A 21707-nucleotide genomic window follows, 5' to 3' on the forward strand; every position below is an offset into this window, starting at 1 on the left:
GAGGCAAAGTATCAAAGCCCCCCCTCCATTACCGATATGTTCATTCCCTACCCACACTTCCCAGGTGTGCTGCTTTTTGAGAAATCTGACGAGATGGAATAGAGAGGGCCCGCGGATGCCAAGCCCACGCCTCAAAGGGCATTCCAGATGTGACCAAAGCCAGTTCAGGTCACGTCCAGGAGTCTTTCTGAGGAGGCTGGAAGCCCATGTGACCTCCAGAGGGCCCAGGGTGGCCTCCAGGACAGTTGCTGTGGCATTGCAACCCTGGTCCCCTGCAGATTTCAGTATCTGCGAATTTTGACATCTGTGGGGGGGTGGTCATGGAACCGATACTAAGGCCACACTGTATACTTAATCAAAGGCCCTCCACATACATATTGGCTCTCCAGAGTTCCAGGCTGTGGTCTTTCCCAGCCCTACCTGGAGACAATACTCAGGGATCTATCTGCAGGCAATGACTGCAGCCCCAAACAGTCAGGAGTGCAGGCCACTGGGCTCCGTTAGCATCATCCACACGGACTGGGAATGGATGAGGGCAGTTGGGTGTTGATAAGGATGGCAACACTGCGGGTGGGGGTAAGGCTGGATTATTTTGGCATGTCTTAGGACAAGCAGTGGCATATGAGAAAGGGATGCATATGGTGAGAGCTGCAAAGCGATGCCCTGATCCACCGGGGGGGGGGGGAAATGCCATTGTTATTGGGGGGGGGAACTGCCAACACGCTGGTTAGAGGGCGCTATTGACTCAGATCACTGTGGTTGGCAAGGGGTATTTTAAAAACTGACCCAGTGGCCCCATTGCTGTCCCACATCCTGTCACAGGCGTTAAGGTGTGGGAGTCTGCAACACTGAGAAGGCAAATGGGCTGCAGTCCAGCATCGGAGGCTCCAGGTTCAACCCGGGCAGAGATCAAGACTTGCCTGAAAGCCGGGAGAGAGGCTGCCAGTCAGGGTCAACAGTACCAGCCAAGGGAGACCAACTCGGTGTCAAGGCAGCTTCCCAGGTCTCTGACTCCAGGCTGGGAGGAGGGAGGGGGGAATTGTGCTTCTCCCTCACATTATGTGTCCTGAGCCTAATTGCTCTGCAATGCACAACTTTTGTATGTTTTGCTATAGCATGTGGTGCAGAGGAGGGGAAATGGATGGCAGACTCAGTGCAACCCCTCTCCCTGCCACAGCTGCCGCCATGAACCCTTCAAAAAGAAAAGCTTTCAGGTGATCCTAGGCATGGATCTGCTGTGTCCCGTCACCCCAAGAGTCTCAGGAAACTGAACTGGGTGGCTGACACCACATCCTGTCTCTCTTCTGCTCTCCTGCAGAACAGTTGTCTCCCCATATGTGTGGGGATAGGTTCCTGCTGTTACCACGGATAGCGGTGAACCCTATGCTTACTGTTGCCCCACGCAAGCCCTCCAATCTATCTCCTTTGTGCGCCTGCTTGTTAACGCTAACATTTGGAGGGCTGCAAATGTTGTTGGCTGGTATCTGCGCACTGCAGACAGGGAAGGCTGAAAGGGCATGGCTTGCCTAAGGGCACTAAGCTGAGATCGTGGCGGAGGCAAGCGAGATTCCAAACTCAGGGAAATCCTGTTTTGCCGCTCAGCCTGCACAGCTCTCCGGAGACGACTGTCAGTAAAACAGAAAGACTTGCCGATACAGTGAAAATTCGTACAGAGGCATTTATATCTCTTCCGACAAGTCAGCCCACCATTAATCAAACACACACAGATATATTGTGCCACAGTTGGAATACACACATTTGTAACAGATATTCGAGCTGGCCTATGGCGGCACAGACTGGCAGAAGCAAATAACCAGAAACAAAACGGAAGATAGGCAGCTTCCCCCCCCCCCAAAACGTTCCTTTTCTTGTCCTTGTTGGACATCCTTTCCAGAAATCCTTCAACCACGTAGGCCAAGAATTGTGATGTGGTTGCATCAGCAATGCTCACACCTGCCATGGTGCATTTGAAATCACACTCTTCCCAGAGAGCAAAGGGCGTTTTAAGGTACGACAGCCAATGCCAGGCTGTGAAGCAGCGTGTCCCTGAAGGGGAAGGTCGGAACCATGTTCCTGGCATGGCTAATGGTCAGAACCCGCATGCAGAAGCACATGGCAAAGCTGAGACCCCGCTTTTGGCACAATGGAGAGAAGTTGTGTCCGTTCCAGACACAATCCCGAGCACCACAGATCTGTGAGGACATGGCAAGCTTTTCAGAAGTCCAGTGAGAAAAAGCGTTCCTATTCACAGCTGTCAAGGAGCAAGGGGAACAAAGCTTAATTCCAGTCCCAGCAAAGATAACAGAAGTTCTCCCGCATAAGCCCCATTAAAATGAACGGGAGTTGCATGAGAGCACAGTGTGCTCTCGTGCAACTCCCATTCATTTCAAAAGCTTTAAGCAGGAGAGAGAAAAAAACAACAAAAAAGGACAGCTGGGAAGGGAAAGGAGGCTTCTGAAAGACACAAGAACCTTTGAGTGTCCACTATGGATGGCTTCCCTTACATTCAGTTGATCACCATTTGGCCTTTTAAAATACCGCACTGGAATTTCATTGGGTACCTCAACAGAACAGCCAACTGCACCTCTGCCTGATCATCCCTCACCACAGAAATGTCTGGGAGGGGAGAGCAGGAGCTGCCTCAGGACATCCCTGATTAAAAAAAAAAAAATGAAGGCTGGATTTGCATTCAGCACAGTTCAGTAGTGCCATCGTCGCTGCAAAGCTAGGAAGATGGCTGGTGCCGTTAACAAAAACACGTCGAGTTTCCAAAATAAATATGGTGTAGACATGTCCCTGTTTAGCATTTACTCATGAGGATCCTTAAGACACTCAAGTAAATGAGTCATTAAAGAAAGGGGGGGGGAGCTGATGGGTCCAAGAACAAGTGACCACAAGGAGGAAGTGAAGGACGTGCGTTCCTTAACTCCCTCTAACCTTAACGTACATTTACAATTACAGTACACAAGAATTCAATGTGTGAACAGCAAGGAGATAACCCAAAAGGCTCCAGTGTTTTCTGACTATAACATCTTCCCCGGGCCCTGGGAGCAGAGGCAGATGAGAAATTAAAATGAATAAATATCAGGCTTTCAAGGGCAAATTTTGCCCAAATGGATCCGCTCAGCACCCTCGCAACGGCACAGAAATTGCACAGCATCCAATAAGGCGGCCAGAAGGCTCGTGAATGGTCAGTCCCAGCCCGCGAGAAGCAGCTTACAGGCACCCATGCCAAGCATCTGACACACATGCGCGCGCGCACGCCCCCGCAGGAGTGGGGTGGGGGGCCACGATCACCACCAGAGGTTCGGCGGCTCCTCAGCCACTTTGCTTTTGAACAAGGTTATTTCATCCAGGTGCATCATGGGGACGTCCCGGATGACCTCTGTCAAGTCCTCGTGCAGGAGGGGGAAGATGACAACGTTCAAGGCAGGTCGGTCCGCCTGGAAACTAAACCAGACACAAGAGGTTAGGTTCTGAGAGGTCGGTCCTCTGACAGAAAAAAGAAGACAGATTTATTGTTAGAGTGTGAAAGGGTAAAGAGCTCCCTGCTTTCACAGGAGCGCCTCTGCATGAGTCACTGTTCTGTATGCCTCCTGGAAGGCAGCATAGCCAGAGCAGTCACTGTGGCATACTGGGGGGGAAGGACAAATACCCTGGGCACCAGGCTTGGGGGTGATGCCATACAACCACCACCCATGGCATTCAGTCGGCCAGCACGCCAATCTGAGGGCTGCCCCCTGAAGGTCTTTCTTCCATTTTGAAGCTGGGGAAGTGGATGGGCACTCTGGGCTTCCAGCAACCTTTGGTTCTCATGGCACAGGGGTTGGGGAATTACCGGTCTAGACTTTAAGCCTGACAGATACTGCATTCCAGGGCAAAAGCAATGGGGGCACACCTGCGAGGTGGGCCCACAAACACATTCAAGCCATCGATGAAGGTTGCAGTCATCAAACGCTGAACATGTGAGCCAGCCCCGAGTCGCCACATTTTGCTGCCAATATCCACTCTTCCTGTATGCGACTATGACATCCCTGTTTTGGTCTAGCTTTTCAGCACACCAACTTTGCCCCCAAAGTGTGTGCCTGAGCTTTAAGGTCCACTACAGTGAAGTCGCTCTCCAACCTCTTCCAAATAGAGATTTGACTGGCAGGTACATGAGCAGGACCTTATTACCGGTAGTGCCACAACTGCCAAACTCTTCCCGGAGTAGCCAGCAGGCCCCCCCTCCTGCACCCCAATCTTTGGGCAAAAAGGGGGAAAAAACCTATTTCAGATTTTATTCTGGATAATTTTCATTCCTGCTACTTGTACCTTAATGAGGACAATTTGTGCTGTGTTTATCAATTCCCAATTATCACCGCAGATTTTTAATGTATCTTGCACTGAGCCCACTTTAATCTCTTTTAGATTACAAAAAGACAGGTATAAATAAAATGAACTTCCAACAACTTTCGATTTTCTGCAAATTCTGCCTTTGCAAAAGGACAGACTGCTGCAAACCCCCTCCCATCCCCGAATTTGGTAGCGGAACAATACAAGAAGAGACTGCGCTGTGCCAGCAGGGTTGTAACTGCCGGGCCAGAGAAAATAACCGCCACAGTTAAATCCATACACAGTATTTACCAGAAATTTTAAAAATAAAATTTTAAGCTGGCTTAGGCTGCAAGCCCTGTATAATGGTCGCCGCAGAGAGAGGCAAAAGGACACACAGCAGGAGGGAAACGATAAGGCATGCTGGGAAAGAGATGAGCGCTCCCACAAAGCGAGCTGAAATATTTAATATTGATTGTCAGAGGGGACGGAGCAGGTCATGTCTGTTTTGGCATGGGAAGGAGCGCTGATCACAGAGTTCTGATGCTGCTTCTCCTGCCAAAGGGGGTGCATTCTTTAACTCTGTGTCTTCCAAACTGCTGTGGACCGACATGAGCATCTATTCCCCAGACCGATGGTCTGTGGGATTCTTCTTCTTTTCATGCGCCAAAAAGTATGATGTGAGGAAATGACCATAAAGTTCAGTGATGGAACACCTGCTTGCAGGAGGTGTTCCGGGGTCGATCCCCGGCAAGGTAAGGCTGCAAAGAGCCCTGGCTGAAACTGTGGAGAGCAGTGACCAGTCAATGTAAGCCATGCCGAGCCCTGCAAAGTGGTGCTCTGACTCTTGACGAGACTGCATCACAAACCCTAAGGAGGTAAACCTGTGTGTGAATTAGACCACTTCAGGTTTGGGAAGGGAGCACAGACAATGGAACGTTCTCCATATAAAACATTCCATCCTTCCCTCGGCTGATAAACCTGTGCTGAGATTTTTAGCTCACCTGCTGGGGGAAAAAATGTTCCTGCAACAGGAAACAAAGTCAAGAAGAAGCACTCCAGCCCAGACTTTCCCCTGACATGCTAGTCTTCTGCAAGCAGAGATTCTGCCTTCGCATACGATTATTTGGATAGAATGTATTTTAATGAGACAAGTTCTGATCAAAATTCCCTCTTTCAGTCAATTTATCAGTGAGAGTAACAAGTAATGAATAAGAAAATTTAAAACATTTTCCCTGGGTCCCTGCTAACTGGACAAGAGGCACTCTTTCAAGTGGGTGCTCCTCTTTCTAGCAGGGGGAGAGTAACTAGCCCACCTCACCCCAGCAGTGTCTTTTCTAGTGGCTGTCTGCTGGTGTTCTTTCGCTTCGTTTTAGATTGTGAGCCCTTTTGGGACAGGGAGCCATTAGTTATTTGATTTTTTTCTCTGTAAACTGCTTTGCGAACTTTTAGCTGAAAAGCGGTATATAAATACTGTTATTAATAATACCAACATGCTGAAGGCCAAAAACTAGCCGGAGATGCCTGGGCTGCGAGAACTTGGAACTGCAGGAGTAGTAGCCACCCAGGGCCGCAACCATTGCCAATCCAGCCTCAGTGCTGCTTTCAGGAAAGGGCAGCCAATGACAACATAATGACACAAAACCAGGCCTTAGTCAGGCAGTGGTGCCAAGCCACAAGCTCTTTTTGGTGTGCCAGTAAACTCCTTGGCCCAGTTCTTGAGAATCAGCTCTGAAGACCTTTTTCTCTTCCACGGCTAGCACTGCCAGCTGTGCCACCAGGGTGAATTCTTCAGGCAAAATGCTTCCAGATCTGAGAACAGGCAGCCTTGGACGAGCGCCAGGCACGATACCAGGGAGTCAAAGGCAAGCAGGCCGCTGCCGAACCAGAGCGAGCAAGGATCCAAGGGAAGGAGCCCAAACGGCCCCACCAGGATAGGATCTCACTGCTGCGACAGGCTCAGACACACAGGAAAAGTTGTTTCCCAACATCTTCTGCAAATTAAGAAGTTATTTCAATAATTGGCCAATTAAACTTAATTTCTACTTAGGCAACACACTGCAGCGAAAGCAGATGCCTCTTGTGCTGCCCTCCCCGCCTGCATGCCGCACACAGAACGGTGCGCCACGACAAAAATGACAGTGTTGCAGGGAAGAGGCTTCTGTCACCTGGGAAGGAGGCAGGTCAACACAGATGGAAGGCAAACCGTGGCCCAAGGGCTGGATCTGGTGTCACAAGGATCGCAGCACAGTGGTGGCAAAGACTTTCCATTCTGCGCTGCAGCCTTCCCTCGTCACAGCCGATCCTTCACAGCAACTTGTCCCGGGCAGCCACATCCCCAGGGAAATTGGGGCGCAGAGCGTGCTGGGGTAATGGGCAGCAGAAGTGGCTGCCTGGCATGAGTTACCGTGAAGATCAGCTGTGAACAGGGAAGGCTGCAGCACAGAACAGAACTTTGCCACCACCGCACCCGGACAGGTACCCGGCAACTTCTCCATCTGAAAAAAATGACTCGACTGACAACATACAGTCCCCTGGCCTCCAGTCTGTCAGACTAACTAAGAAATTCAATTAAGAAATGTTTAAATCATCTCTGCTTTGTCATTTGCTACACATAAACAGTGCTTCATATGCACCCCGAACAGATGAGCAAGTGACATGCTAAACAACACATCCAAATCCTCTGAGGGACGTGCCTCTCAATCTGCTGAGGGCAAGGAAGCCCTTGCCACTCGCCCGGCCGAGGTGGGGGCCCGCAAGTGCCTGCGACTCGTGCGCGCGCACCCGGGAACGGAGTCAAATTACAGCGAGCCCTCCAGCCCTCGAGTAACGCGAGCCAAGGAGGCGGCCCCGTCACTGATGATTAATTCAAACTGACAGGCTGATTCGAGGGTTCCAAGAGAGCAGGAAGCCAAACAGACAACGAGAGCTGGAACGCGACTCACTCCTCCACTTGAACGATGCGTTAAGCCTTCCGCCGGTGGAGGCAGGGGCCCAGCCAGCAGACATGCTGAGGCTAGCAGAGTGGGGTTGGCAGGGCCTGTGCCAACAGCGGGCGGGCTCGGGCACAAGGTGCAGCAGGGGAAGGCAGGGACTGCACAAGGTCAGGCAAGAGGGAAGGAGGGGGGCTGGGCCGGAGGGACTCGCAAGTCCAAGGGGCCAACACCTGTGGTTCATGGCAGCAGCGCCCCCCAAACCAGAGTCTGCCATGCCCCTCTGAGTCTTGCACTGCCAAACACAGAAGGGGTCACTCCTTGCTGCCCACTCCTTGCTGCAATGTTTTCCCAATGGCTTTTACACAGCGGAGAATCATCAAAACATCACATTTCCTGCACTGGCAAGCTGAAGTGGTACAGTCCATTCTACAATCGCAGGACTCTTCCACCTTATTCTGTTGCATGCATAGTCTTAGTGGCTACAAGCACACCCCACAAACCCTTCCCAACACCCGATATGCCGACATGGCTCCAAAGCAGGCTGGGCTAGACGTGGGAGAGGCTCCTCCCACTAAAGGTGAACCAAACTCAAGCCTGTTTTGCATAGTCCCGCCTCCCAAACAAGTGGGAAGAGTATCCCATTCCTGGAGAGCCCGCACCATGGAAAGCCGATTACCAAAAGACATTACTGCACCTGCTGTTGGGTGTAGCCAAATCTGCAGGAGCTGAACAGGTGCCCAAGGAGCAAGCCACATCCTAAAGTTGCCCCCCAGCTCCAGAAACAACCAAGTTCAGGACCTTAGGCACACACTCCCAGTCTGGATTTGCGTAGAGCCGATCCTGTGAACATGACACCAAAGTGTGCAGTCAGTGGGTGAGGGGATATGTGCTCATAGCAGTGTACATCGTTCCCCCACTCCTTTTATCCTCACAACAATCCTGTGAGGCAGGTGAGGCTGAGAGATAGCAACTGGCCCAAGGTCACCCAGGAAGCTTCCTGGCTGAGCAGAGATTTGACCCTGGATCTTGAGACATTGCCTGGTTCTGCAAGCCAGAATGCAGCATCCACACCAGCCCCCAGGGTCCAAGACTGAACCCAAGGGAAAAAGGTCCAGGCTAAATGTTCCATGCTAGAAAGTGGTGGTGGAACAAGAAAGGCTATTCCAGAGAAGACAAGATGAGGATGATTAATGAGCTGGAGGGACCAACACGGGTAAAAAATAGAAGAGAAAGGATTAAATATTTACAGCTTGACTAAACGACAATTAAAGGGAGTGGGCGGGGGAGGGAAGGAAGATAAATATTTTAAGGGTGTCATCACTGCAGCAGGAAAAGAAAAGAAAATGAAAAAGAGGAGTTGTTTAGGACAACTGAAGGAGACAGAGCTAGAAAGGCTAGAAGAAAAACCCTCCCTTTTACCTGACCCCAACATATAAAGGCAGCGCTCAGCAAGAACTCTAGCAATACAATCTTATAGCGGGTCTACCCAGAACTAAGGAAGTGTGCACTGGATCATGACCCAAAGCGTCACCTGCAATCACTTCAGACAAGAAGCCCCAGTTAACTTGTTCCCTCCCACTCAGTCTTTTGTCTTGTCTTTTTAAGAATCCTAAACAGAAAAAGAAACCCCTGTGCTCAGGTGACAATCCCCCCCCCCAGAAATAAGCGCATGAGAAGCCACTTGTGGGTCCCCAGTCACCAGCTGAAATGACTGACTGAAACACTGGCTACTGCTGTACCCCAAGTTCCCTTTGGGTTGGCAAAAGCTCTCCAGGGTTTTCAGGCAGGAATTTCTCTCTTCCCCACCTGGAGAAGCCTTCTGTGCGCAAAACTAATGCTCTTCAACAGAGCTATGGCCCTTGCTTTAATGCACCTCGTGCTTCTAGCTGGGGCACCTTACGATCTTTCCTTTCCCCTGTCTTCTCCAAAAGACCCCAATCCTGCCCTCCCTGCTTGTCAGCATCCCATGTAGTCCCCAAAACCTCCTGTCGTCCTCCCCCCAGCCACTGCTATTACAACAGCATCTCTCAAACCCAGAAGGAGAGACGGTGTTGTACACCGGTCGCTACCCTTTCTGTCAAACCGGACAAAGCCCAAACCTATACAATAAAATCATACAGTTAAATCAAACCATAGGGGCAACCTGAATGCTATGTTTGTGTTCGATGCTCAGACTCAAGTCAGGCTTTTGGCTTTCTGGTTTACAGAGTGCAGAATACTCATGAACATCGCCCGGCACATCAGTTTCTCCTCTATTCTCACTGTATCAGCTGTTTTCACTCACGCACACACAAGACCGGCTCCCTCTGCGCTTGAAAAATACTCATGTGTCTGCAATGCAGTACCTCCATAGTTTTTTTTTTTTCTGTCATTAGCATGGTTATAATGAGAGGTGCATCCCAAAAGCCCAAAAGAATGCTTGCCAACACAAACATTTCTCTAAGGCCACCCTCTTCTTCCCAGCATGCTCAAAGGAGGAAAAGTCTCTGCTCCTAAGCACTGTGCCACTTGCCCCGAGAGACTGGGCAGAAACGCCAGGGAACACGTTATTGGAATTCTGGGCTTGGCACGGCTTCTGCAGTGAAGAAAATAGCAAGGGTGTGAGTGTGTTTGTATTCATGTGTGTGGTGTATAAAATACTTACCCTGCAGCAGAGGGGCGGGTGGAGGCATTACAGAGCTTTGAAAGAGAGACCACAGCTCCACCTACTGGAGACGTATGAAAATACCTTTTCAGGGTATGCTGGAGCAGCAAATGTTACACTCCCAGCGCCATTTCTCTGCTGCACACAAGAGGCGGGGTGTGATTTGCAGGGGAAGAAGCAGCAGGCCTCCGGGACAGAGTCTGGGTGCACCAGGTCCATCTTGCTGAAGCACAGCAAGTCTAAATCTGATAAGGGACTGCATGGGCGACCACCTGGGAGCCCTTGAATCCCATGATAGTGGCGTGTAAAGAAGCAGGTGCAGAAGGGGTGGTGGTAACTAGGCCTCTCCCCACACTGCCCTTCCTCCCTAGACACAGCAAACACACTTCAAGGCAGGGGAAAAGGCCACAACTCACCGGTTCCCCCCTTCAAGTTGCAGCCATCCCTGCTTTGCAGCAGACACAAGGTCTGGCAGCTGGGGGCCCAGGTCTGCGTTTGCCAACAAACAGGCAGCTTCCTGCTCTTGGGTGGGTTGTTCATGTACAGAAACCTGAGTTTGTTTTCCCAGAAAGGCAGGTCCCCTTCCCAAGGGTGAAGAGAACCTGCCTTTCTGGGAAAACGCCACAGATTTCCACACACGGACAACTAACACTGTACACAGGTCCCTGCCAGCTGCAATGGAAGTGCCTGTGAGATTCTGACAATCCAAACAGAGCCAGTGTGGTGCAGGAGAAAAGAGTGGCAGGTCTGGAAGGGGGAGACCTGCATCTCATAATACTAGATCTTGGGATCAGCCAATGAAGCTGATGGGCAGAATGGAAAAACAAATATATTTGCCCCATACACTATTCACCAATGGAAGTCACAGTCACAAAATACCTCTCAAGCGAACTAAACGGGAATGGCCTCTGAATATCAAATGCAGGGGAGCAATGTAAGGAGAGGGCCGTTCCACTGCTTGGGGGCTGCTCGAAGGCAGCAGCTGGGCCACTGCGGGGAAACAGGATGCTGTACCAGGTGGGCCTGGGGCCCAATCCAGCAGGGCTTCTCTTACGGGCCTCTGACACCACCACATTTTGGATGTGAGGTGGAGCCTGGAAGACTTCTCAGAAATAGCCGCAAGCACAGGATGCAGCTGCGAGGCAACAAACTACGATTAGCTACTAGGAAGTGCATCTGGCCAGTAGAGAAAGAGCAATGCTGGCCATCGGTCTGTTACTGGCCACAACGGGTGCCAGCTCAGCCCAAGGCAGTTTTGGATCTGGCTGAGCCTACCTGAACCTTAGTTTTCTCCCCAAGGTCCTTCCCCAAGCTGAAGTTAGGGAAGGAAGCGGTTCTTGGTGATGGTGCCTTGTATCTGGAAGGCCTCCCCCTCCCCCCCCAAGAAGCTCACCTGTTTTCAGCTTTAATCACCTTTTAGGCAACAGGTGAAGAGTTTTATTTAACATCTGCCTGAACTTCTACCAAGACATGATGCTGGTTGTACTGTGGGCCCTCGGTATCTGTGGGGGAATCCGTTGCCAGACCCTCTGTAGATACCAAAATCCTCTGATAATTAAATCTGCTGGGAGGGGAGCACGGCACAGTGCTGCAGTAACTTACCTGGAAGTTGCATGCAGCTGCCTCAGAAGCCTCCTGAACGTGACCAGATGCCACTTCTGGTTGCATCAGGGTGGTGTTCTGGGGCCCTCTGTGACAGTCTCAGCATCCGCAGATGCTCAAATCTATGGCTGCTGAGTCCACAAATAAGAAGGGCTGGCTGTATTTGCTGTTTTATGGCTTCTGCTGGATTTTAAATGACTGACAGTGGCTGCTGCACTGCGATTTTATCATCCTCTTTTTTTTTTTTTTAACGTTAATAGTATTGGTTTTTAAGTTTATGCCATCCTGACAGCATCAAGCCGGATAGCAGCTTACAGAAACTGGCAAAATAAATAAGTAAAAATGTGGTGGCAGCCACAAGCTTAGATGGTTTTCACTGAGGATTAGATCCATTTGTGGCCTGATCCAGTCAGGTGCCTCTTCCCCCTTTTCACATTACACACTAGGAAGAAGGACAGGAAAGGAAATTGAACAAGACCAATGGAGGAATATATTACATTGTTTGCACTGCTATTGTTAAACAAAATTACATTTAAAAAAAGAGAGAGATGGGAACACAGAGGAAAGGGGGAAAGTCTGCATGAGATATGGGGGTAAAGCAGCTGCAATCAGATTGTGGATAGTGTATACGGGCACAGGAAGGAGGATATTAAGCCTTAGATCTGCACCGTTATATGATATTGGACAGACGAAGCATGAGAAGGAATTTCTGGTTCTTGCAGGAGAAAAAGCATGTCAATCCCCATAGATGAATTCAATTAAGAAACAGAAGAGAGCTCTGTTTGAGAGAATCCGCTGACATCATGGGGAGCTGAGCTGCCCGCCTCTTGGCAGCCATCCCACAGGCTGCAGTGCCAGAAGCAGCAGGGGTGCTGGAAGAAGCTGCTCTGCCCACAGCTCCTCCAAAGCCAGATTACGACGCCCAAGGGCTTGGCAGGGTGCAAGCACCATAATTTAGCACTACTACAGCACTCCCCCCTCCCCGAAAGCATTCAAAGAAACCAACACACGCTACTCCACTCATCTTTACAATAGCTCTGTCAGATTGGCTGGCATAACCGGGAGTGCCAGCACTACAAAGGTGTAGAGGCAAGGATGCTGAGTGGAAAAGGCCTCCTGGATATAGTCGGTTCTCGCTATCCATGCACTCCATTCCCATGGATTTACTTATCCATGGGAACAAGAGAGCTACTCATATCACGCCATCCACTGCCTGTTCTCTGCTATCTGTGGTATCTGCTGCCATCCTGAAGCTATTTGCAGCAACCATTCCTGACCAGGTTAGCTGCCCCACCCCCTAAACCTATTGATCCCATAGGATCAATGATCTGGTATCTGCTGGGTTTTCCAGGAACCTAAACCCAGCTGATAACGAGAACTGACTGCATTTGGGGAACCGAAGTCCAATAAATTGCATCAGGGACACACGGTCTGCTTTTTATGTTTAACACAGGAAGCACAAAATAGAAAGGGCACAACACTAAACAGTGACAGCCAGCACTATTCCTAACACCTTCCCTTTGCGTGTAAAAACCCCTCTCGTACGATGGTACGAGAAGCTCAGAGCACAGTGCTGGCCTTACAACAAGGCTAAGAGAGTGTCATCTGTCCCCAGCAGACCAGTGAGCAGGATCTGAACCATGGGCTTCCTGTAATTGGAACTCAACACTCCAGCCAGTAAACTGCATGAGTGGAATAAGAGCCAAACCATACTGGGTGTTAATTCTGTTTCATTTATCCTGGGACCACCATATCTCATTGATCACAAAAAGCACATTGGGAGAGGGGGTGGAGGGATTCACCTTGGGGTGTGTGTAGAGATCTGGATCAGAACTGCGATCTAGAATGGAGAGAGGGTGATTATCATATCCCCCTCCATTCTCTCTAAAGCTATCTGCCCCAATTTTTTTAGACTTACAGGTGTGTGTGTCCCCGCATCCAGAGGAGATCCGTTCCAGGGTCCCCCTGGAAACCATCAATCCAATCTCTTCAAACATTCAGGCTGCCTGCGGCTTCCTTGCACGTTGCTGTAAGTTTGGGTGCTTATAGCGACCAGTAAAAGGAAGAAACTTTTCCCAGTGGTGAGTTTTGAAACACTGAGCCCCCAGATCTGCAGATAACTGGATCTGCAGATACCCAAACCTAAAAATAATAGCAATGGCAGCTTTTGGAGGGAGCGGGGGAGGAAATAGAACAGGCTCCCTGGTACTGATTTAGCTTGGAGGCCCTACAACTGCTTTTCATAAGGAACGCTGTGGCCTATTCCAACACAGGATGACAAAATGGGGTTAACATCACATCTGCTTTGACCCTAAACACAGTTTATTTGGATTTTAAAGATCATTGGCTGTTTGCAGGTTTTGGAAGAGCTTCTAGAAGAACTGGAAAGTGGATGAAGTGAAAGGACACTAGAGAGCTGGGAAAGAGCTGGGAAATTGCAACAAGCCCTGAAACACGATCCCTCCTTAGCACAGAAAGCCCAGCACTATGAGAGTCTCGTGGCAATTTCTGAGTCTTGAGTTAATACAACATTCTCAGGCCTTCTGGCTGTTGGGAAGCCGGAGTGCTTGCTTGTTTAAAATAAAAAGCAACAAAAAAGATTCAAAAGACTTCCAGCTGTAATGATGTGCGTTTGAAAGGTCCTTGATAACGTATAGGCCTATGATTTATTCTCCTGATCATTTTGCCAAGTGATGAACAACTGCCAGCTTGGGAGTGGAAGGCCGCTTCAGGTCCATAACACTGTCCTGTTCACACACACCCCCATTCACTGGATTCTTGACTATACCACCAGACACAGAGTAGAGGGCACAAGCCCAGCCTCACTGCACACAGGAGCCGTAAGAGCCAAAGGGAAGACAAGGAGGAGGAACTTGCAGTTCCGACTGAAGCTGCTCAAGAGAGCTAAGTGAAGTGCTTCTGCCCTCAGATGGCTCTTCCAGCCAACATGGCTTCCTTGAAGCCAGGAAGGGTGACATTGGCCACTCCTGTTTTCATCTCACAAAACCGTGACTTGGGTTGACAGTGGAGGAGCAAATGAAAAAGGTCAGAACTCACCTCCGCAGCAGGGACTGCTGGAGGCTTTTGCAGACCGTCAGAGATTCCCCCGTGAACATGTGACACATAATGACCTCGAGGCAGGCGGACATGAAGGACATCACGGCCTCGGGCTGCAGGGTCCCGCTCCGGGAGATGATGCACAGGCGCTGGAGGGATGAACAGTGGCTCAGGGCCTGGAAGAACTGGGCGTTGGCGTTGAAGTACGGCTGCTCCAGTCTGCAATATGAGACAAGGGCAAGGAAATGATACCAGCGCACATTTTCAGAGACTCAGGAGAGAAAGTAGACCATTCCCCACATCCTTGCCGTGCCCTTTCAAAGTCATCACAGAGTCCCAAAAGACAGAGACCTACATGCAGGCAGGCTATTTAACCTCCAGCCACATCTACAATACAAAACTGAAAGAACACATTAAATTGTATTCCCCCAACAGTTTACAATACATTAAACATCAAACTTAGCGTGGTCTCAGCACCCTTCTTTCTAGCTGTTCCGGGCACTGCCATCTTGGATCACACAAGATCTCCCACGATCCAAGATGGAGGCACCCAGGACAACCAGGAAGAGGTTGGTGGGGGCATCCTGCAACACTTCTGTGAGTTTGCTACAGTGCCTTTGGGTGCTGCGGCACAGTTTGGGAACCACTGCGTTAAATCATTCACCACCATGGAGCAGCTGAAAAGTAAAATATTTTGTAATGCACCATCCAAACCACCAGGTGACACTGTGGCTTCACAATGAGAGGAGGCTAAGTTTGCCTGGGCCATTTCACTGCTCCACTGTAAAAAAAAAAATGCTCATCTAGATGAGTTGCAGTCAAGCAATCCCCCTCAAACTCACCTGGGGAGCCCATCAGAATGTACCCTCCTACTATGATTCAAAAAATATGATGCCCTTTTACAGAGTACAAAGGCATTTGAATGGTACCACCAAGGAAAGATCCCACTGGAAACAGAAGCCAATTTGCAGGGATTTTTTTAGTTTCTTGGGTTTTATCTCTCCCTCCCCCAGGACAGCTGTTCTCAGGAACAGAACCGAAAAGTAGGGTGAAGAGTGACTGAGCAGCCAATGGACGTTGTGACAGGTAGAAAGAGGGAGGCAAGGGCGACTAAGAGTTTGTTGTCTCCCATGATGCTATATCTGACTGAAAAGAACCAGATTGGCCTCACAAACGCACTTTAATTTGGAGGATCAACTCCCACTAGCTGTATGCAAGCTTTCAAATTAAAAAAAATACGACATGAGGGGTGTGTGTGTGGACGAACAGGCTGAGCAAAGGGGGATCGAAAGCTTGAGCCACAAGAGGCTGAACAGGGGACCTGGTCCCTTTAGAACACTTTCTCCACTGAGTTCATTTCCAGGAAGGAGACAGAGACCCACTTCAGGTCGGAGGTGCATACTAAGAGTGGGTCAAAGCCCACCTGCTGAAAACCCAGATCAAAACAAACCAGTTAACCAGGTAGAAAAGGCAGCCCAGTTACTGGAGCAGGTCAGCCCGTCTAAGCCAGGAAGGCAATGCAGAAGCGCAGCACGGACCTCTCACCTGAGATCCTGCAAACATTTGCAGTGCTTTAGCATGTCCATGAGGGCCGGCATGTACATCGCTTTGCCCATCAGGCCCAGGTTGGCCAGCGACAGAGTCCGCAGGTGTTGGCACCGGACCCCGATGCTGACCAGCCCAGATCCACTGACCATACCGGGCAGCTGGGCCAGCGTGAGGTGCTGCAGGAAGGCCAACTGGGCGATGGTAGCCACCTCCGCATCCCCCACGTGCTGCGCCCGTCCACAGGGAGGCAGCGAGTTCCGAATAGCCGGCTCGTTCCGCGGCATGGCCGAGGAGAAGCTGGACCCGATCAGCTCCAGTCTCTCCAGGTAGGGCAGGCTTTTAAGGAGAGTCCAGAAGACTGAGGAGTGGGGTTTGGGACCACCTAGCTCTAGGACATTCTGGGAGTACGTCTGCACACCAATCCGAACTTTCTTGCCAAGACCCTGGGACACTGGGTTGGCCACTGGCTGCACAGAAGGCCTGTCCACGGTCATCACAGAGCCGTCAGTGATGGCGCAAACTGGCAGGGCCAAGGACAGGAGGCCCGTCAAGCGAGCGAGCAGCTGGCACAGGTGCCGGCCCAGGCTTTCAGAGCTGTGGTGGTGGGCAGCCGAGAGGTTCAGGTGCCGCAGGTTGCAGCAGGATGCCACAAGGGTCTCTGCGATGCCACAGTCAATGTCATCCTCTGCCTTCCGCAGCAGCGAGTCCAGGGACAGGCAGTGGACACAGCCACTCAGGTTCAAGCCAACCAAGCTGCGGAGGTCCTTGCCGCCATTCAGGACCCTCTGGACAAGCTGCCCGCCGGACAGGCTGCAGCGGCTGAAACTGAAGTAGAAAGGGTTGCTGAACTTCAAGTGCTGGAGCAGGCTGGAGCCGTTCATCCAGGATCTGGGCAACTGCAAGGCATCCAGTGTCACATTCCGAGCCATGGAGTCCAAAAGGTTCTTGACGGCGCAGCTCTGCGCAAAGCCACCAGGAGCGGAAATGAGGAACGCATGGAGCTTCTCTGGAGTCCGATCGCTCAGCACCGCCAAGTACAGCCTCACTACTTCCTGGTTGACTGGCCCGGGGGCCAGCCTTGCGTAGAAGACCCGGAGGTTCTGATAGTGAGGCACGTTGCTCTCACCCACCATCAGTTGGCCAGAGATGATCAAGCCCTCCCGTGACCGGTCGAGGATCTCAAAGTACAGGAGCAGCTTCTCAAGCCTGGTGCAACAGGGGACCACGCCATAGGATGGGGTGTATAAGGTCTGCTTGAGCTCCAGCACATGGCTCAGCGTGGCCTTGCATTCACTGCTCAGGTGGGAGGCATCAAAGCCCGGGTTCACGTCAATGGCCAGTGAGCGGAGGCCCTGCAAGGCGGACAGCATCTTGGAGAGGCGGAGGGAGGTGAGGTGGCAGCCAGACAAGTTCAGCTTCACCAGATTCTTGCAGCGGATCACTTGGTCGATGGTGGAGCCAGGCAACCAGTAGCAGCCGGCCATGTTTAGTTCGTGGATCTCCTTCCCGATCTCCCTCATAAGCTCCTTCACCTTGTCTTTGTCCACCTGAGCTCAGAGAAAAAGAGAAGCTTCAGTTAGGGAATCTCAATTACATCAAATAATGGCTGAATGTGCAGTCACGTGACTGGAACCTCAGGTGATGCCCTGCAAGCTTTGTTGTGGGAATCCTTGCTCACGCCCCAGACTGAAGAAATTGATCATCCCTGGCCTTAGAGCAATAAAGGGCAGATGAAACAGAGTTTGGGAGGCCTTCCAATGGTAGGTTGAAGACAACCTTAGGAAGTTGGAACGAGCTACCAGGGGTATCAAAACCGTTTCATACAGAGGGCCAAAGTTAGCATTCAGGGCTCCAGCTGAGGACCAGAAGTGATGTCATTAAGCAAAAGTGACATCATTAAGCAGCTAATGACCAGAAATCAGAAATCAGATCCAGAAATCAGATCCTGTTCTCATATAGAAACTAATTAACTGCAAATAACAGAAAAGAAAGTACACAAATCTTGATCTTATTTCAAGGTTTGGGAAAGCCCAATTTTCTTGTGGGCTGCCATTTCAGCTGTAATACCTCAGCAGCTGAGAGCTTGAGGGCTGGATAAAAAGCTTCCGGGGGCCACCTCTGGCCCCCAGGGCCTTATGTTTGACACCCCTGAGCTAAACAGTTCAGAATCTAGTCAGCGCCTGGTTGAGAGACTGGTTGGGCAGGGGTTCCCAAAGTGTGCATTACAATGCCTGAGGGCGACACCATCTTGAACCTCATGAGATTTGGTAAGATCCAAGATGGTGGCACCCAACTCTCATAAGAAGGCAGCAAGAGAGGTGTGCCTTCTTACTGAAAGAAGAGGCTGTGGGGGGGGGCATCATGACCAAGGTATAATTGGGAACCACTGCTGGTTAGGAACTGAAAGGACACTGCCTTGGGCCCCATGACAGAAGAAAGGCAGGATGGGTATGTAATGCCTTAACAAAAACAAACAGTTGCACTCGACTTCATCTCTCTTCTACTCGCTTTCTCCAAGGACGGAAAAGATAGGCATGTGCTGGAAAACCACCCCCATCCCATCTGAGGTGAGAACAAAGACAATATCCACTCCTAAAGCCCCTTCCCAATGGCAGCCTTTGCCTTAAAATCTTGCCTCTTCTGCCCCCACCCCCAACTGATGGGACTACAGGAATCAAAACCCCAAAATAAAAGCCCTTGGTCCAGACAGTGCCAACAGTCCTGGCTCCACCCCCCCATTATGCAATTGGCCTCGAGCTTCTTCCTCACCTGGTAGTCCTTGTGCAGAATCACAGTGTGGGTGAGGCTTTTGTCCAGACTCAGGATCGAGAGCTTCCTGCAGACGCTCCGGACATTCAGGACAAGATCCGAGACCGGAGCATAGCGCAGGATGTGCAAGAGGATCTCGTCAGAGAACTCCATCAGGTTCATGCTGCTGCTCCCCTCCCCCCTCTCCTCACTTGCAGCTTCCTAACAAGAAAAGGGGAAAGCAACAGCTCAAAAGATCAATGGCATAGAAGCTGGGGGGGGGGGGGGGACAGGGCAAGAATGAGCTGGAGAGGCCAAGGTTCCAATACATTAGCCTGTGGAACTCCTTGCCACAGGGTCTGAACCTCTGGAGAGCTGCTGCCAGCCAGGGCAGGCGAAGAGTCAAACACATTCGTATGCGGAACTCCTTGCCACAGGATACGACTCCCTGGAGACCTGCTGCCAAGCAGAGCAGGGCAAGACTGAGCCGACAAGGCTAAGGTCCTGACACGTTTGTCTGCGGAACTCCTTGCCACGGGGTCTGAACCCCGTGGAGGGTTGCTGACTGAGCTTGAGAGGCCAAGTTCCCAATACATTAGTCTGTGGGACTCCTTGCCACAGGGTGTGAACCCCTGGAGAGCTGCTGCCAGTGGGTGCTAACTGAGCAGCAGCAGCAGCTTCCCTGCGTGGAGCGCGCGCGGGGCGGGCGAAGGGGAGGGGCGCGAGGCGTTGCCATGGACACGCGCGGCTGCCACGCGACCGGGGAGGAAGGGGGAGGAGGATGTGCAGCTGCGCCCGCCGGGGTTGCCATGGCAACCGGACGGCTCCTCACCTCGCCGGGGGAGGCCATGACGGCGAGCAGGCCGCGGCCCTCAGGAGGAGGCACCGACCCCACGAGCCCCGCCGGGACGCTCCAGCGACGCCTCCCCCGGACCACCACCACACGCAGCGCGCTTCCTCCAGCCGGCTGCTGCAGCTGCGGCGACGCGGGGCTTCCGGCGCCCTCTTGGCCTCACTTCCGGCCTGTGGACATAGACACAGAAAAGGGGTAGACCCCGCACTTTCCCTTGGTCTCAACGGACTCCAAGGAACTCGTTCTGCGCGTCCTTTTCCCAAGGCGAACTAACTCTCCGTCTTGCCTGGTGGGGAAAGCGAAACCCGCCGTGAAGGCTGGGGAACAGTACCCGCAGGCTCGTACTGGTCGTGTGAGTCTAGCCTCTGAGTCTATACACCCGCAACGGTTGCTCTCTGGCCGTTAGGCGCCGCCGTTGGGAGAGGGGCGTGGCTCGGCGCCGCCATGTTTGGAGTGGCGCGCCGAGTCCCCTCTCTGCTTCCGCCATCTTGGGCGTGGCACCTTATGAACTGGAGAGAGGCGTGGCTCAGTGCCGCCATCTTTGGAGTGGCGCGTCATCCGCCATCTTGAGGGTGGCATCTGATGCTCTGGAGAGAGGCGTGACTCTGAGCCGCCATCTTTGGAGTGGCGAGTCAAGCATCCTCTTCCTTCCGCCATGTTGAAGGTGGCATCTGATGCTCTGGAGGTAGGCGTGGCTCAGAACACAGTGAGTCCCACCTTTGGTACGTTTTAAGTACCAGGTTAAGGAGGGAGGGGGAGAGTATTTTGACTTTGATTTTAACTGTGTAGGATGTTTCTAAGCAGTGTTTCTCAAACTGTGTGTCAGGCCCCACTAGGTGAGTCGTGAACCAATTCTAGGTGGGTTCCCATTCATTTCAATACATTTTGAATCTATAAGAACAGTGTTTCTCAAACTTTGTTGGGACCCACTAGGTCTCTCATGAACCAATTCCAGGTGGGTCCCCATTCATTTCAATATATTTTGAATCTTTTATACCAGTGCTTCTCAAACTGTGTGTCGGGACCCACTAGGGGGGTTGTGAACCAATTTCAGGTGGGTCCCCATTCATTTCAATGTATTTTGAATCTATTAGACAAGTGTTTCTCAAAGTGTGGGTCAGAATCCACCAGGTGGGTCGCAGGCCTATTTCTAGTGGGTCCCCATTCATTTCAATATTTTATTTTTAATATATTAGACTTGATGCTATCATGGTATATGACTGCATTTGGGAAAATGTTACAGATCTGTATTTTTAATAGGCTACTCTGTATATGCTTTTAACAATGATAGTCAATGGGACTTACTCCTGGGTAAGTGTGGGTAGGGTTGCAGCCTTGGATTGTAAAAATTTCCAGCTTGAGGATGTCACTTCCAGTCATGGCATCACTTTCAGTGGGGCCCTACAGATTCTCATTCTAAAAAGTGGGTCCCAGTGCTAAAAGTTTGAGAACCACTGAGCTATAGGCTTTGATTAATCTATCGCCACCTTTAAACAGTTTGAGACAAAATATAACAGTAGGAAATAAACAGGATCACTATGACTGCAATAACCCTCCCCCCCAATCTGTTTCTTTTTTTTTTATTGCAGGCATTTCAAAACGTAGCAGCTACTGAACAGGAAGGTAAGATTAGCCTCTTTGTGTGTTTTAATTTTCCTGCCACTCAATTTTAGGGGATGTTCCCTGGTGCTCTGGTGTTGTCCTTTTCCCTCTCCCACATCCCTATATCCACTCCATACATAATCTGCTTACAACCTCCTTAGAACTCCTTCCAAAGATGATGTAAGATACAGAGTTCAGAGCTTCCCTACCAGGCCCCTTTTCCTTAATACCCAGCCTGATGAATTCAAAGGTTTGCTCACTACTTTGATGCCCTAAAATTGTTACCTGACTTAAGAGGGGACCCATTCCCCGAATCTCATGATGATTCAACTTACCCCCAGGCAAAATAGATGGCCTGTTCATTCAGCTTCTAGGGTGACAAACAAAAAAAAGCAAGCCTACC

The 21707-nt window shown here is 50.9% G+C and overlaps 1 protein-coding gene across 1 annotated transcript; it reads right to left on the bottom strand.

Annotated features, from left to right (window-relative positions):
* Window positions 1-1679: 1679 nt before the first annotated feature.
* FBXL18 (F-box and leucine rich repeat protein 18) lies at window positions 1680-19738 on the bottom strand. Its single transcript, XM_066640680.1, has 5 exons — window positions 19682-19738; window positions 18871-19071; window positions 16099-17648; window positions 14554-14772; window positions 1680-3450 (listed from the first exon to the last, which is right to left on the bottom strand). The coding sequence occupies exons 1-5, from the start codon at window positions 19697-19699 to the stop codon at window positions 3294-3296; spliced, it is 2145 nt and encodes a 714-aa protein (XP_066496777.1). The 5' UTR covers window positions 19700-19738; the 3' UTR covers window positions 1680-3293.
* Window positions 19739-21707: the final 1969 nt, after the last annotated feature.

Source organism: Tiliqua scincoides, chromosome 13, assembly GCF_035046505.1.
Source record: "Tiliqua scincoides isolate rTilSci1 chromosome 13, rTilSci1.hap2, whole genome shotgun sequence".
In the NCBI taxonomy this organism is placed as follows: domain Eukaryota; kingdom Metazoa; phylum Chordata; class Lepidosauria; order Squamata; family Scincidae; genus Tiliqua; species Tiliqua scincoides.